Genomic DNA, 12,433 nt, shown 5'->3' with positions numbered 1-12,433 from the left:
TGGTCGGTGGCGTGACTTAAACGTGCAGCTTTTGTGCTTTGGAATCTAGATTTTAAACGCGCTCGTTTTTGTCAAAAAATTACAATTTTCCTGGATTCTAACCCTATTAACATTTTTGTCCTTTCTGAAAAATTGAAGATAAATATAAGTTTTAATTATATCATCTATTACTTCTTTTATTAATTTTTAATTTTAATCAACCAACAAGTTCAATTAATTTATTGCACTTAATTTTGATTATCAAACTCAACTAAATTGAAGTTAATTTATTTAATTTTTGAATAATTTAATTATCACAACTAATAAAAATAGTTAAATAATATTTTCTAACCAAGTTTCTTTTACCTCATCAGGATAAAAAAACTTGAACATTTAAAAAAATACTAATACCGTTTCATTTTTCCACTAGCTTCTTTTCTATTTTAAGTTATATTTTAGTTCATTGTATTTTACATTTTATGATGTTGATAAGTATATAAGAATATAATAATGTTTTTGAATTTAAAATTTTATTGAATATTTATGTATTCTAGTTTTGTATTATAAAAAATTATAAGGAATGGTTCAATTATTCTAAAGTATGTTATTTTATTACTTTGAGATAAATTGATATTGGTATTAAGTTAATTAATTATTAAAATAAATTGACACTGCTAAAAATGAACATTCGAATAAATAATATTTATATTAAATTAAATATCATAAATTTTTTAAAATTATTATTTTATTATTTAATTTAAGATTATGAATGATTTAAAAAATATTATTTGGTTTATGATACATTATGAGTAAATATCTTATAAATTAAATTATTTTCTTATAATTTAATAAAAATATTTATAAAATTTAATATTTAATATTAGATTTAAAGATAAATTATTTTGTATGGTTTAAATTCTTCTGACCATGTTCAATACAAAAAACTAATGTAATGAGATAATAGTTAAGGGAATTAAATTTAGGAATTATATAGTTTCATTTTCAAATATGAAGGATGAAAATGTTAATATAGTTAAAATACAGAAGAAATCATGATTTGCTCGATACAGGGATGGCCGAAACTCCTCGGAGAGCTTTAAGCTAAGAGCCGGGGTCTTTCTTCTTTGAAACTCGAATAGCTAGTCGAGTTAGCCCTTTTGGATTATAACGAAGCGGTCGTAGCAATTCATTGCCATAGGATAGAGAAGAAGAATAGAGAGAAATTAGAAAGCCATGAAAGATAAGAAAGATAAGTGTTTATTCCTTGCACAACTTGATTTACAAGAGAGACGATCCCTCCTTTATATAGGAGGGAAACGTCGAGATAAACTTACAACTACTCTTGCCACTGGCAGACTACTATGCTTAATGCATGCGCATTAGAAAGGAATATATTCCTTTTCATAAAGAAGAAAACATGTGACATAAAAAGGCGGAAAACATGTGACATAAAAAGCCAAAATATCTACTTTAAGTACAATAATATAGAGCATCTTCTTAGTGGAGCATCTTGCTTTTGTGAGTGCTTATCCGATCCTCACCAACACGCTTATTGGTGGGTCCATGTTCGAGCTCACTTATGCCATAATTATGACAGTCGTGATGGGCCAGTGTGTCGGATGAATAGCATCGAGGAGATTTTGAGATATTTCTTGAGACAATAATTGAGAATCACGATGGAGGAGGTTCTTGGTTGTGACCATGGCTCTAGGAAAGTCGGATTTATTTCCATTGATGATGTGGCTTCATTTTGATGGATGAGGCCGAAGGTGTTGAAGAAGTAGGAGAAATTAGTCGTCTTTGATCCGAGGGTCTCCTATGCATGCGATTCGGAAATGCTTCATTAGTTGAATGCCTTGGAAAACCTATATACTGTTATTAAAAGTAGACTAATTCTTCCCTAACTGAATTCGAAAGAAATGCCTTTCACTATCAAACATGCTCGCTTCATAAAGGAAATGAACTCAATCATTCAACTAATGAAGCATTTCCGAATCGATGCATAGGAGACCCTCGGATCAAAGACGACTAATTTCTCCTACTTCTTCAACACCTTCAGCCTCATCCAACATCAAAATGAAGCCACATCATCAATGGAAATAAATCCAGCTTTCCTAGAGCCATGGTCACAACCAAGAACCTCCTCCATCGTGATTCTCAATTATTGTCTCAAGAAATATCTCAAAATCTCCTCGATGCTATTCATCCGACACACTGGCCCATCACGACGCGATTCGTCATAATTATGGCATAAGTGAGTCGGGATGACTCGATGAAGACTACTCGAACATGGACCCACCAATAAGCGTATTTGGTGAGGATCGGATAAGCACTCACAAAAAGCAAGATGCTCCACTAAGAAGATGCTCTATATTATTGTACTTAAAGTAGATATTTTGGCTTTTTATGTCACATGTTTTCTGCCTTTTTATGTCACATGTTTTCTTCTTTATGAAAAGGAATATATTCCTTTCTAATGCGCATGCATTAAGCATAGTAGTCTTGCCAGGTGGCAAGAGTCTGTAGTTTGTAAGTTTATCTCGACGTTTCCCCTTCTCCTATATAAAGGAGGGATCGTCTCTCTTGTAAATCAAGTTGTGCAAGGAATAAACACTTATCTTTCTTATCTTTCATGGCTTTCTAATTTCTCTCTATTCTTCTTCTCTATCCTATGGCAATGAATTAGCTACGATCATTTCTGTTATAATCCAAAAGGGCTAACTCGACTAACTCGGCTATTCGAGTTTCAAAGAAGCAGAAAGACCCCCATGGCGAGATGCCTCTTTGGTCTTAGCTTAAAGAAACTCTCTTGCCTTGAGTAAGGATATTCTCCTTGAGTTTACAAAGCATGAGGATTATAGCAGCCATCCCATAATTATTGATCTTAATATTTCTATTTATTCACTAAATAGATAGATAATTAATATATATTTATTAATTTCAAAAATTAATTATATTAATTTATAATATTAAAATATAAAATAATAATATATCCGTATTATTTCTTATTTGTTAAAATATATATATGTCTTTTCTAAAAGTAATTTGCTTCCCGTAAATTAACTATATATATATATATATATATATATATATAAAAGTTAGGGAAGAATTAGTCTACTTTTAATAACAGTATGTTTCTTTCATGTTTTTATTTGTTTTTAACAAATGGAGGTGCAGATGAAATGGTCTGGTCTGGTTGCTGAACTCCATAGCTCAAGAACGCAATGTCTACTGTGTAATTCGGAGTGAATTCTCACTGCTGATTTATTGGGTTTTCAGGCCCCTATCTAAGGAGCTTGTGTTTGGATTTTCAGGCCCCTCATTAATCTGGCCCAATTATTTTAGCACTGAATCAAACTTCTGTGCAAAAGTAAAATTTTACGAGTTCATCAAATTTTAACGGCCACTAGTCAATAGACATTTTCTTTTTCAGTTGTGATTACAGTGGTGGCATTGGAACAGGTATGGGATATGTCCTTTTAATTAAGTGTCTTCCATTAGATAAATATCAAATCATCTGAATTGGCAAAATCTTTCTTCAAGAACATCGTCAAGTTGGCAAGCCAATGGTTTCATCAGAATGACGACTTTGTGTAGTTTCAGGCGACCAAATATTTCAAAGGATTAAAGCAACAGCAAAGTGTGCCACTTGCCTCTCTCCAACTAGAAGTTGAGATAGTGGAAGAAATTGTACACTTAGCACTACCATGTCATGTGTGCCCTAGTTTATTGACAAATGCTATTTGCATGAGATACTGAGGCAATCTCTTCACATTTATCCCCAATCACCTTTGCTGATGTATCCAGGAAAGTGACTAAAAGCATGGATAAAGCATGAGCAATAAATTATTGTGCCATTCAAATGAGATAACTGAAAAGTTCTAATTAATAATACAATGAAGAAAGTACAGAGACAAGAAATGAATAGGTATTATCGGCATCTTTCTCGCAGATCTTTTGGTTATGAAATTCATTTCTTTCGTCCAGCTGTTCTGATTGTATTATTCGACTTGTATCTAGAGAATCATGCGTGCGGACAAGAAAAGAGAAACTATATAAACAAAATGGCTAATTAGGCAATAAATATCATGCAAGATCATTATGAAATGTTAATAAGTTTAGAAATTGCAGGGCAGCTTTTACCTAATAGGCTACCCACGTTAGCTTCTGTAAATATTGAGGCAAGGACATATATAAAGCAAAAGTGGATTGCTCCACTTAACAGCGATATTTACCTAAAGTGATTCCCACTCACACCATCCAAGAACCTCTAGTGGAAACCTGACATGAACGTCATCAGTGTCCCTCCTCAAAATAGCTACTCTCCTGAGAGGACTTTTTCCAGGAAAAAGAGGAACCTCAAGAAAGAGTGCTAGTAAAGAGGTTAGTGATAAGACAAGGATAGACCGTATACACCTGTTTCATTCTGGAAATCATGCTCAGCTGCTGCATGATTTCCGCTACTCCAAATAGTAATATTTGAGCAAACCAAAAAAACAGACACGGAAATCTGAGATATACCAGCTTTCATATCTGAATATTCTGTTGGTTTTGCTTTGTACAGGTAAAATATTTTATAGTTCTTTTGAATGTTTCGTATATATATCATGTCTAACAAGCGGAAGTTGAAGTCCTTGGAGCAATTCATGTTGCTCGGTAGCTGTTAGGTCTTACCTTTAATGGTAAAGGGCTCAAACATATAAGTTTGGCAGATGAAGAGCAGAACGGGAAGGGCAACAATGATAGCAAGCAAGTCTATTTAAGATCGATCAAATGAAAGGGTTTGAATCTCGCAGAAAAATTACTCAAATTGATGCTGTATTGACTTCGTTTTATGCAGAGGTGTTTATCGAGAAAGTAAATTGAAGTCGAGCAGAAACTTAATATGCTATGACTTAGTTCACAGAAAATGCAATTTTAAATGAGCGAGCAGGGAATTTACTCTTTGCCTTCAACTTTAAGATGACGGGTATAAATAATGTTGAAGTGCATTTACTTTCAGACATGTTGGACTAAAATTGTCATGGCATTTACTTGACGATTACTGGGGCAAAAAGAAAAATTACTTCTTCTATTTCCACTTCTCAGTCATTCAAATGCTCTTGAACCAACATAAGTCAGTTTGTACAACGGACAAAAAGAGAAAGAAAGAAAAAAAGCAAGAAGAGACGGTAGCCAAGAAAATAAATATAGTAAAATGCACATATTCTCATCATGAATGTGTCCGCCCAGACTATCTGAGAAATACATGACAATAATATTGACAAACGTTCTATTGTTAGAACCAAGAAGAATAAAAATGCACACCATATAACACTTAGTTACATATTAAAGACCTCTCGAGCACATTTGACAATGACAACTAACTCGCCAGCATTATGTATTAGAGCCTTTAGGTTGAAGATGAACCATGATGACCAAGCTTAGATGGCCGTGGACTGGGTGTTTGCTTTATTTCAACTCCACTCCCAGTAAACCGGGGGCTCCGATCTGCTTTCAGTTCACTAACACGTGGACTGTATGCCCTTTTTGATGCACGTGGACTATATGCAGGTTTTATATCGTGTAATGAACTTGGAGTTGAACTTGTCACTTTAGGACTTTGTGTACGGCGGAATTCACCACGGCTTCTCGTGATCATTTCATCCAGAATTTCTCCTCCATCAGTATTAGATGCTCTTGCTTGAGAATCCTGATCCTGCCAGGTGCATAGAATGCCAATAATTAGAGCTCAAAAAGCAGAATGAGAATGAATTCCAATTCAGTTCAACATTTAGAGCACAGATCCCTGAAACAATTGCACTTCGAAGAAAAGTATCTGAGCTACATATTAATTTAGTCTCTTTGAAGTGGTAGAACTTATTTCAAAATCCAATTGGATATGGCAGAATCCAGAGTCATATTAATCTATCTCACATAAAACAGCACTCTCCAACCTGATCTTTTACCAATCCTACCTGAAATGAAAAGAGGGTAAAGGCTACTTACTTCAAATGTCATATTGTAAGATACAGCAGGAGCTTCCTCATACTCCGCAGCATCCAGTTCTTGAAGATGGACTCCTTTGAAAAATTTGGGAAGCAAATACTGCCTTACCGGAACTAGAAGCATGATTAATAGTGGGAATAGGACCCCAGCTATTGGGATCCATGTTATGCCAAAGCACACAAGCAAATAAGTTGTCTGGAACAAGGTGAAGATGGCAATTGTTTTGAAGGGTACTGTCTCAATAAAAGTTAAATGGCATGTCTCCAACACCCTAGAAGATAGGAAACTGAGCATTAGATGAACCTGATGAATAACTACTGCAAATAAGTCATCATCTTCAGAAGATCATAGCATAGTTAAGTGATTAAAATGTTAATGGTTGCTTCCCTATTATTCTTTTCCTATTGCTATTGACATAAAAGAAAACAACATATGCATAAAGTTGATACTGACACCAGAAAGAAAAAGAAGTAGAAAGTGGAAGATATCAAATTATAGAGGAGTATAGCAATAGAAATAACTACTGCTAGGCATATAAGCATAAATTTACTTGTATCGTCGACTTGGAGCAGTAAAAAGCAATAATATCCTCTCCCAAAACTGATTTCCTGGTAAGCTCTCAATGGCCATAAAAGCAAAATATCCCCAAAGAACTGAAGTTGGGATCTTCTTCAGGAGAGGCATAGCAGCAACACAACCACCAACCATCAATGCCTGAAGCAGATTGCTGAGGCGTTGTTCTTTGACTTCAACTGGTAAAAGATCATCTACATCTTTATCAATGTCAAAAACAGTTTCATCCACAGGGGCATCAATATAGCCGGTACTTGAGACCCGTTGAACGGTTGATTCTTTCAGCTCTTTCAGTCCCTGTAGGAAATGAAATGAGCAAAAAAGAGATAAAAGAAAACCAATGCCCTATGTATCAATTTATCAGCAAGTTAAACTACCAGGGCAGATGGCAATTGATAGACTAAAGGAGTTTGCATTTCATTGTACGCTTCTTGCATGTTTTGGTACAATTGACCCAGATTTGCATTTTTGCGAATACTGTTTCGGACTGTTGACACCAGCTTATTTCGCAAAAGCTGCTCAAAAGCAAAGAAACAAAGACAATGAAATTATCAACATCTTGTATATAAAACAGAGAAAAATATTTTAGAAGTGCCCAGGAAGAAAATAAAGAAGCAGAAATATGCTCGTGTATAATAAACTGGCTCGAGTTTGAACAAGAAGGGAGACCAAGGAGATATGAGAGAGTTGCTTATAGGCCATTTGGCTTGACTTTGCATCATACATTTGGCGTTTGGCCTCCCAAAATGCAAAATCTCCAATACTGAATCTTTTTAGAGTCTATAGCACTATGCTGGTAACCAGACTGTATAATTCCATTATCACATTCTTCCACCAATAAATTCTAAAATTCCAAGCCTCTAGCCTTGACTTGGATAGCAAAGCGAGAATGGATTTCAGCTAGGACAGGACACTGATCTTAAAATATTATACTTCAAGCACTGCTTTGAGTTATCTTAAACAAAAAGGTGCTAGAACTGTTTTATTATATTTTTGGAAAAGAAGGTATAATAACTGTTTCATAGTTAAATTTTTAGTTCTAAAAATCTTTGAAGGTACATGTTACAGGGTCTTACAGATTGGGTGGACCCTTGACCTGCTTGTGTGCCAGCAATACGAATAAAAGGGGTAAAATTATATTTTCCTTCTGTCTCAATTGAAACATTCAAATAACAGAATAATAGGAAACAAAGTCATAGACTGAAGGAGATTAAGACACAGTTATATAAATTTTAGAACCTGGCTACGGGCTATTACCTGATGCTTCAAGGTGGCTAAGCTTTTTGTATGCATTGGAGATTGTGGAATCACACCATTTGAAGGGGGAATACCAATGAGACCACATAAAATGACCTGGAGAGATAAAGTTCACCGAAAGAAAGGAAAAAGCAGTACAATTATTCTGCTCATGATATGGCTGCTTGGTAAAGTTATCATGAGATAAGGTAATAGTTCAGAAGAACAGCTCACCAAAAATCCCAAAAGCAGAAGGTCATAATGATAGGAAGATGGCTTCTTCAAATTGAATTCCTTTTGTTGGGCAAGTTGAGATGCAACACTGTGATCAAAGTAGTAAAGGACCGCAATCATGGTTGCAGGAACAAATGCTCCAACAATATAAAAAGGAGGCACACTAGTCATTTCCTGCATAAATTATGAGTAGATTTACTATTCCAGTCTCAAAGAAAATACAATCTCTCTTGAAGCCCATGCAAGTCAATATTCAGGAAGTTGCACTCTTTACCTTAATGACAGTCCAATTTGAGTATGCACCAGGAGACCATGGATTTGGGCTGAAAAGTCGCCTTGGAATCCCTCTTGGAACATCGTTAACTGGTATGTAAGATATTGCAGTCCATACAAGCACCATTAATGGAACTCCATAATCTGCGATAAGTCCTCGTAGCCAACCTTGAAAAATAAATTAAAAAAAAAAAAAAAAGAAGTTAATGAATGCATAGCTGACAGTGAAGTTTTCCACATTAAGGTGATTCTGGTGCAATGTCCAATACCTGTCCCATAGCGCCAGGACCTAGCAGTACGGCTCCTTAGCGCAGTCCAAAGAAGGCCAAAGGACAAAACCAGAGCAAACATTCCATTGCCAAACCGCCAAGAAGGTTGGAGAGCAATCTGATTAGGATTTTCTCTCTGGGGTATGCCAAACTCCTCCACAACTCCCTGTAGGATCAAACATAATAAATTGAACATAAGATGAAAAGACAAATTTTAGTTGATACTATGCTTCTTGTCATAGTTCTTTGGATAAGTAATTCAATTTCTGAATTTTTATACCTCTAAATCACATAAGAAAACAAATTAGCCTGGATCTGCAGATATATTTATTCAAAAACTTTTGAACCCTCCTTAATTTCATAACTAAAAATGATCTATGATAGAATAATGTAAAGAAACTCACTCTTATGGCCTGCTGCATGAAAAGCATTGCAATAAGTAAACCAAACAATTCACCAGCAATGCGTGTAAATCTGTTGATTATAGAGCAGGCACCCAATATTGCCAGCAAGAAAAGCAACAAGGCAGTCCACACACAAACCCTGAGAACCAATGGAAGTGAAGAAGATACTTCAAAATACCAGTAATTCACGCCACCAAGATCAGCTAAGTAAGATTGCTCAAGTTAATACCATCCTGTCCAGGCTAAGAAGAGATTTGGCCCCAAATCCTTCCTGTCCTTTGCAAAGTCGAACATAAATGTATACATTAAGACTGTTGGCTCCGCGACCCCAAGTATGAGTAGGGGCTGTCCTCCAAAAATTGAATGTATGATGCCACAAAGTGCTGTGGATGCAAGAGTTTGCACTGCAGTCAAACTTCCATCTGCAACAAGTGATCAAACAAAGTATGTCATAGAAGATGACAATTGAAGTACCGATAACAAGATGATAGCAGAACATAAAAATCATCCCACCAGTATTTCTCTCAAGTTGTTCTCCAAAGGATATGACTGGAATTGCTGAAGCAAAGAATATATATGTTGTTGGAGCAAGAATCCTAAATGAAAGAGAAAAACAAAATGTACAGTGATAAAAACTTTGATAAGACAAATTTGTAAGGTAAAAATATTGCAATGGTGTATCCTCATAATTGATATAGCTATTCAAATAGTGATCCCCACGATTAGAATGTCTTACAACAATGGTTTACACAGTTGTAACTATAGATTAGCAGCAGGAGTTACAAACCTGATACCCGCACGGAGACTACCAGTCCAATCTTGCTTGTAGCACAAAAGCCTTCCTTTGAGATCATTTTTTATTCCACGGAAGGGAACAAATGTCTCCTCCATGATGGCTCAAAGTTTTGGTGAATAAAAAGAATTATATATATCTTTGATGTTCTTGTTCAACAAAAAACTAAGATAAAACACACAATACTAACTTGGACTTTAAGTACTCGAGAGGCCAATATGGTAACTAAACTTGCATGGTTGAAGGTAATTTTGAGATTCTTTAGACAGAAGAACAGGAATATTACCCTGAACTAATCATTTTTAGTAGTACAAAACTCTGTATGTGAAATGTATAGAATTGAAGAATTTTACATTTCAGAGAATTTAAAAAGAATGCTTTTGGTATATTTGCTTGTAAATGGAAAAAGAATCAGTTAGCAATGAATCAAATCAATTACATTCCCATGTATCAGTCAAAGAATCAAGGATGTTAGCGAACAGAATCCATGATGAAATAGAAGTCTAAATTACCGGAAAGAGAAGATGCTATCCATGTACTGGGATCTTATTATTAGCGTTTGACTTCAATGAAATTAAGATCCATTGACACTGGTACTTTTTTTACTTCATTATCAAGAAAAGATTGCTACTCATTAACTAATTAAGTCCCGCCAAAATCCACACTGACATAAAAGAACACGAAGTATATTGACTCAAATTACATGTTACAGTTTAAAATCCTAAAAACGAAGGGTCAAATTTTACTGGTCAAGCTCAAGAGTACAGCGAAGCAAAGAGAAGAAACCACAAAATTAACGAGAAACCATTGTCACAAACATCATTTTCAATAGTTGAAGAACAATTTGAACCAAATGGGCATTAACAGAACTCAGAAAAAACCTCAAGAACCCAAGGAGATGCCTTCAAAAGACAATTTAACGAGAACCCATGATTGAAGTCAAAGCAAAGATTATACTTTTGACACTTTTAAACACATGGGCATTAATCCAAAAGAAAGAAAGGAAAAGAGAACCAAGAACAACACTTTAATCACTATTACATTATTGAAAAGAGACCCTTTAGAGCTACAAAGACGAGAACTTTGAAAACAGCAGAGAAGAAGATATGTAAATGGGGATACAGACACAGTTACATGACCTGAACCTGGGCAAAGAAATATAAATAAGAAGACAAAGCGAGCAGCAGCTACAGAGAAATGAGGCAAGAAAGAAGCAAAAGTGAGAGAGAAACAGAAAGATTTTTTGCACAGAGAGACTGCAATGGAAGAATGGATTTTCGCGTGATTGAGAGTAGTGTGTGGTGACTAAGCATAAAGATAGCTACTTTTCTTTTTTTCAGGTGCGGTATAAAAACAAACAATTGATAGAGAGAGAAGAGAGATTGCAAATAATTATAATACAGTAACGGTTGGCCTAATTTTTCTTAAAATAATTCCTACATACCACCCAACAAAAAGATGTAGGTCTTTCCGTACAAAAGCGTGAAAATGATAAAATGTTCTCCGGTCATCACCTTCAAAAAATTCGAGTTCCAGCTCTAGTTAAACTTGATTAATAAATCAGTAATGTGATGTTCTTAATTTCTAGTTAAACTTAATTAACATCTAAATCAGAATTATTAATAATATTAGAAATTTAAATACAAATTATTAACGGTAAAATATTAAAAATATCACAAAATATTCTTATATTATTAAATTTTATATTTTCCTCAATATAAAAAAACCACATGATTTTAGTAAGCAAAACAGGTCGCTTGAGAAAAAATGATCAATCATTTCAGACGGGACTAAATTCTAATTATGTACAAATTATTATTTTGCAATGTATTTTTATTTGAATTTGATGAAAATCAAATTATAGAGTTTACTCTTAAAATGATTTCAGTTTAGCACATTAAAGCAGGAGAGCATATATATATATATATATAATTATCAAGGGAATAGCTTATCAGAAAAGATAGGTATCAATAATATATAGTTACTCACCCCTTGTAAGCGGAAAGGACATATAATAATGGGGTTGCAAAGGTTTGAGTTTGAATAATATAATTCTGAGAGGTCAAAGAAAAACAAAAACAGTGATGCACCTTCCATCTTTCTGCTATAACAAGGTAAGCCACTAGAAACCACCAAATTTTAGAAGAGCTGTTTTTTTCTTTTCCTTTTTTCTTTTTAGAGAAAATATGAATATTTTACTAATCAGCTTAATTTAAAAAATTAAGATTAAAATCAATAAATACACGTGAAAAAATTACTTTTAACAATAATAAACCGTATTGATAGAGACCATTTGCTGAAAAATCGCTTCACTCAATAGTACTAAGCTACATATTGATTTTATAAATAATTTTTTAACGGGTTCGATTATTTAAAATGCCAGATTTAATTTTTTTTTTTTGTAATACTCCCATAAAGAGAATTCAGCATTCCGTTATGGAGGACTATAAAATCTTCGTATTTGAAGACCGTAAAACTTTTTAAAAAAATTAATATTAATTTATAAAATTAACTAATAACAAAAGAAGAAAAATAAAAAGAGATCACGGTGGATCTAAAAGTGATCTGCATAAACTAAAAAATGAAATTTTGATAAAAAATAAAAAAACAAAAGAGAAAAAAGAGATGGCTGGAGTTTTTTCCTTAGACTTAAAAGAGCTGTTTGGTCCACTTTATATTACAAA

General features: G+C 34.1%; 1 protein-coding gene across 1 annotated transcript; it reads right to left on the bottom strand.

Moving 5' to 3' along the window:
• Window positions 1-5,151: 5,151 nt before the first annotated feature.
• LOC8288996 (probable boron transporter 2) lies at window positions 5,152-11,121 on the bottom strand. The gene is made up of 12 exons (XM_002511343.4): window positions 9,744-11,121; window positions 9,470-9,552; window positions 9,186-9,378; window positions 8,957-9,095; window positions 8,553-8,718; window positions 8,285-8,451; window positions 8,011-8,184; window positions 7,798-7,893; window positions 6,918-7,055; window positions 6,518-6,837; window positions 5,968-6,238; window positions 5,152-5,677 (listed from the first exon to the last, which is right to left on the bottom strand). The coding sequence occupies exons 1-12, from the start codon at window positions 9,845-9,847 to the stop codon at window positions 5,372-5,374; spliced, it is 2,157 nt and encodes a 718-aa protein (XP_002511389.1). The 5' UTR covers window positions 9,848-11,121; the 3' UTR covers window positions 5,152-5,371.
• Window positions 11,122-12,433: the final 1,312 nt, after the last annotated feature.

This window comes from Ricinus communis, chromosome 4 (assembly GCF_019578655.1).
Source record: "Ricinus communis isolate WT05 ecotype wild-type chromosome 4, ASM1957865v1, whole genome shotgun sequence".
In the NCBI taxonomy this organism is placed as follows: Eukaryota; Viridiplantae; Streptophyta; class Magnoliopsida; order Malpighiales; family Euphorbiaceae; genus Ricinus; species Ricinus communis.
The sequence above is the reverse complement of the archived record's forward strand: the minus strand, read 5'-3'. Positions and strand labels throughout refer to the sequence as shown.

What these genes read in the sequence shown, in the direction of transcription:
- LOC8288996 (XM_002511343.4), bottom strand. Translation starts at nt 9,847, where the DNA reads ATGGAGGAGACATTTGTTCCCTTCCGTGGAATAAAAAATGATCTCAAA. An exon ending in TTCTTAGCCTGGACAGGATG is followed by an intron (nt 9,096 to 9,185) that starts GTATTAACTTGA and finishes ATTGGTTCTCAG; the next exon opens with GGTTTGTGTGTGGACTGCCT. An exon ending in CAAATTGGACTGTCATTAAG is followed by an intron (nt 8,185 to 8,284) that starts GTAAAGAGTGCA and finishes TAATTTATGCAG; the next exon opens with GAAATGACTAGTGTGCCTCC.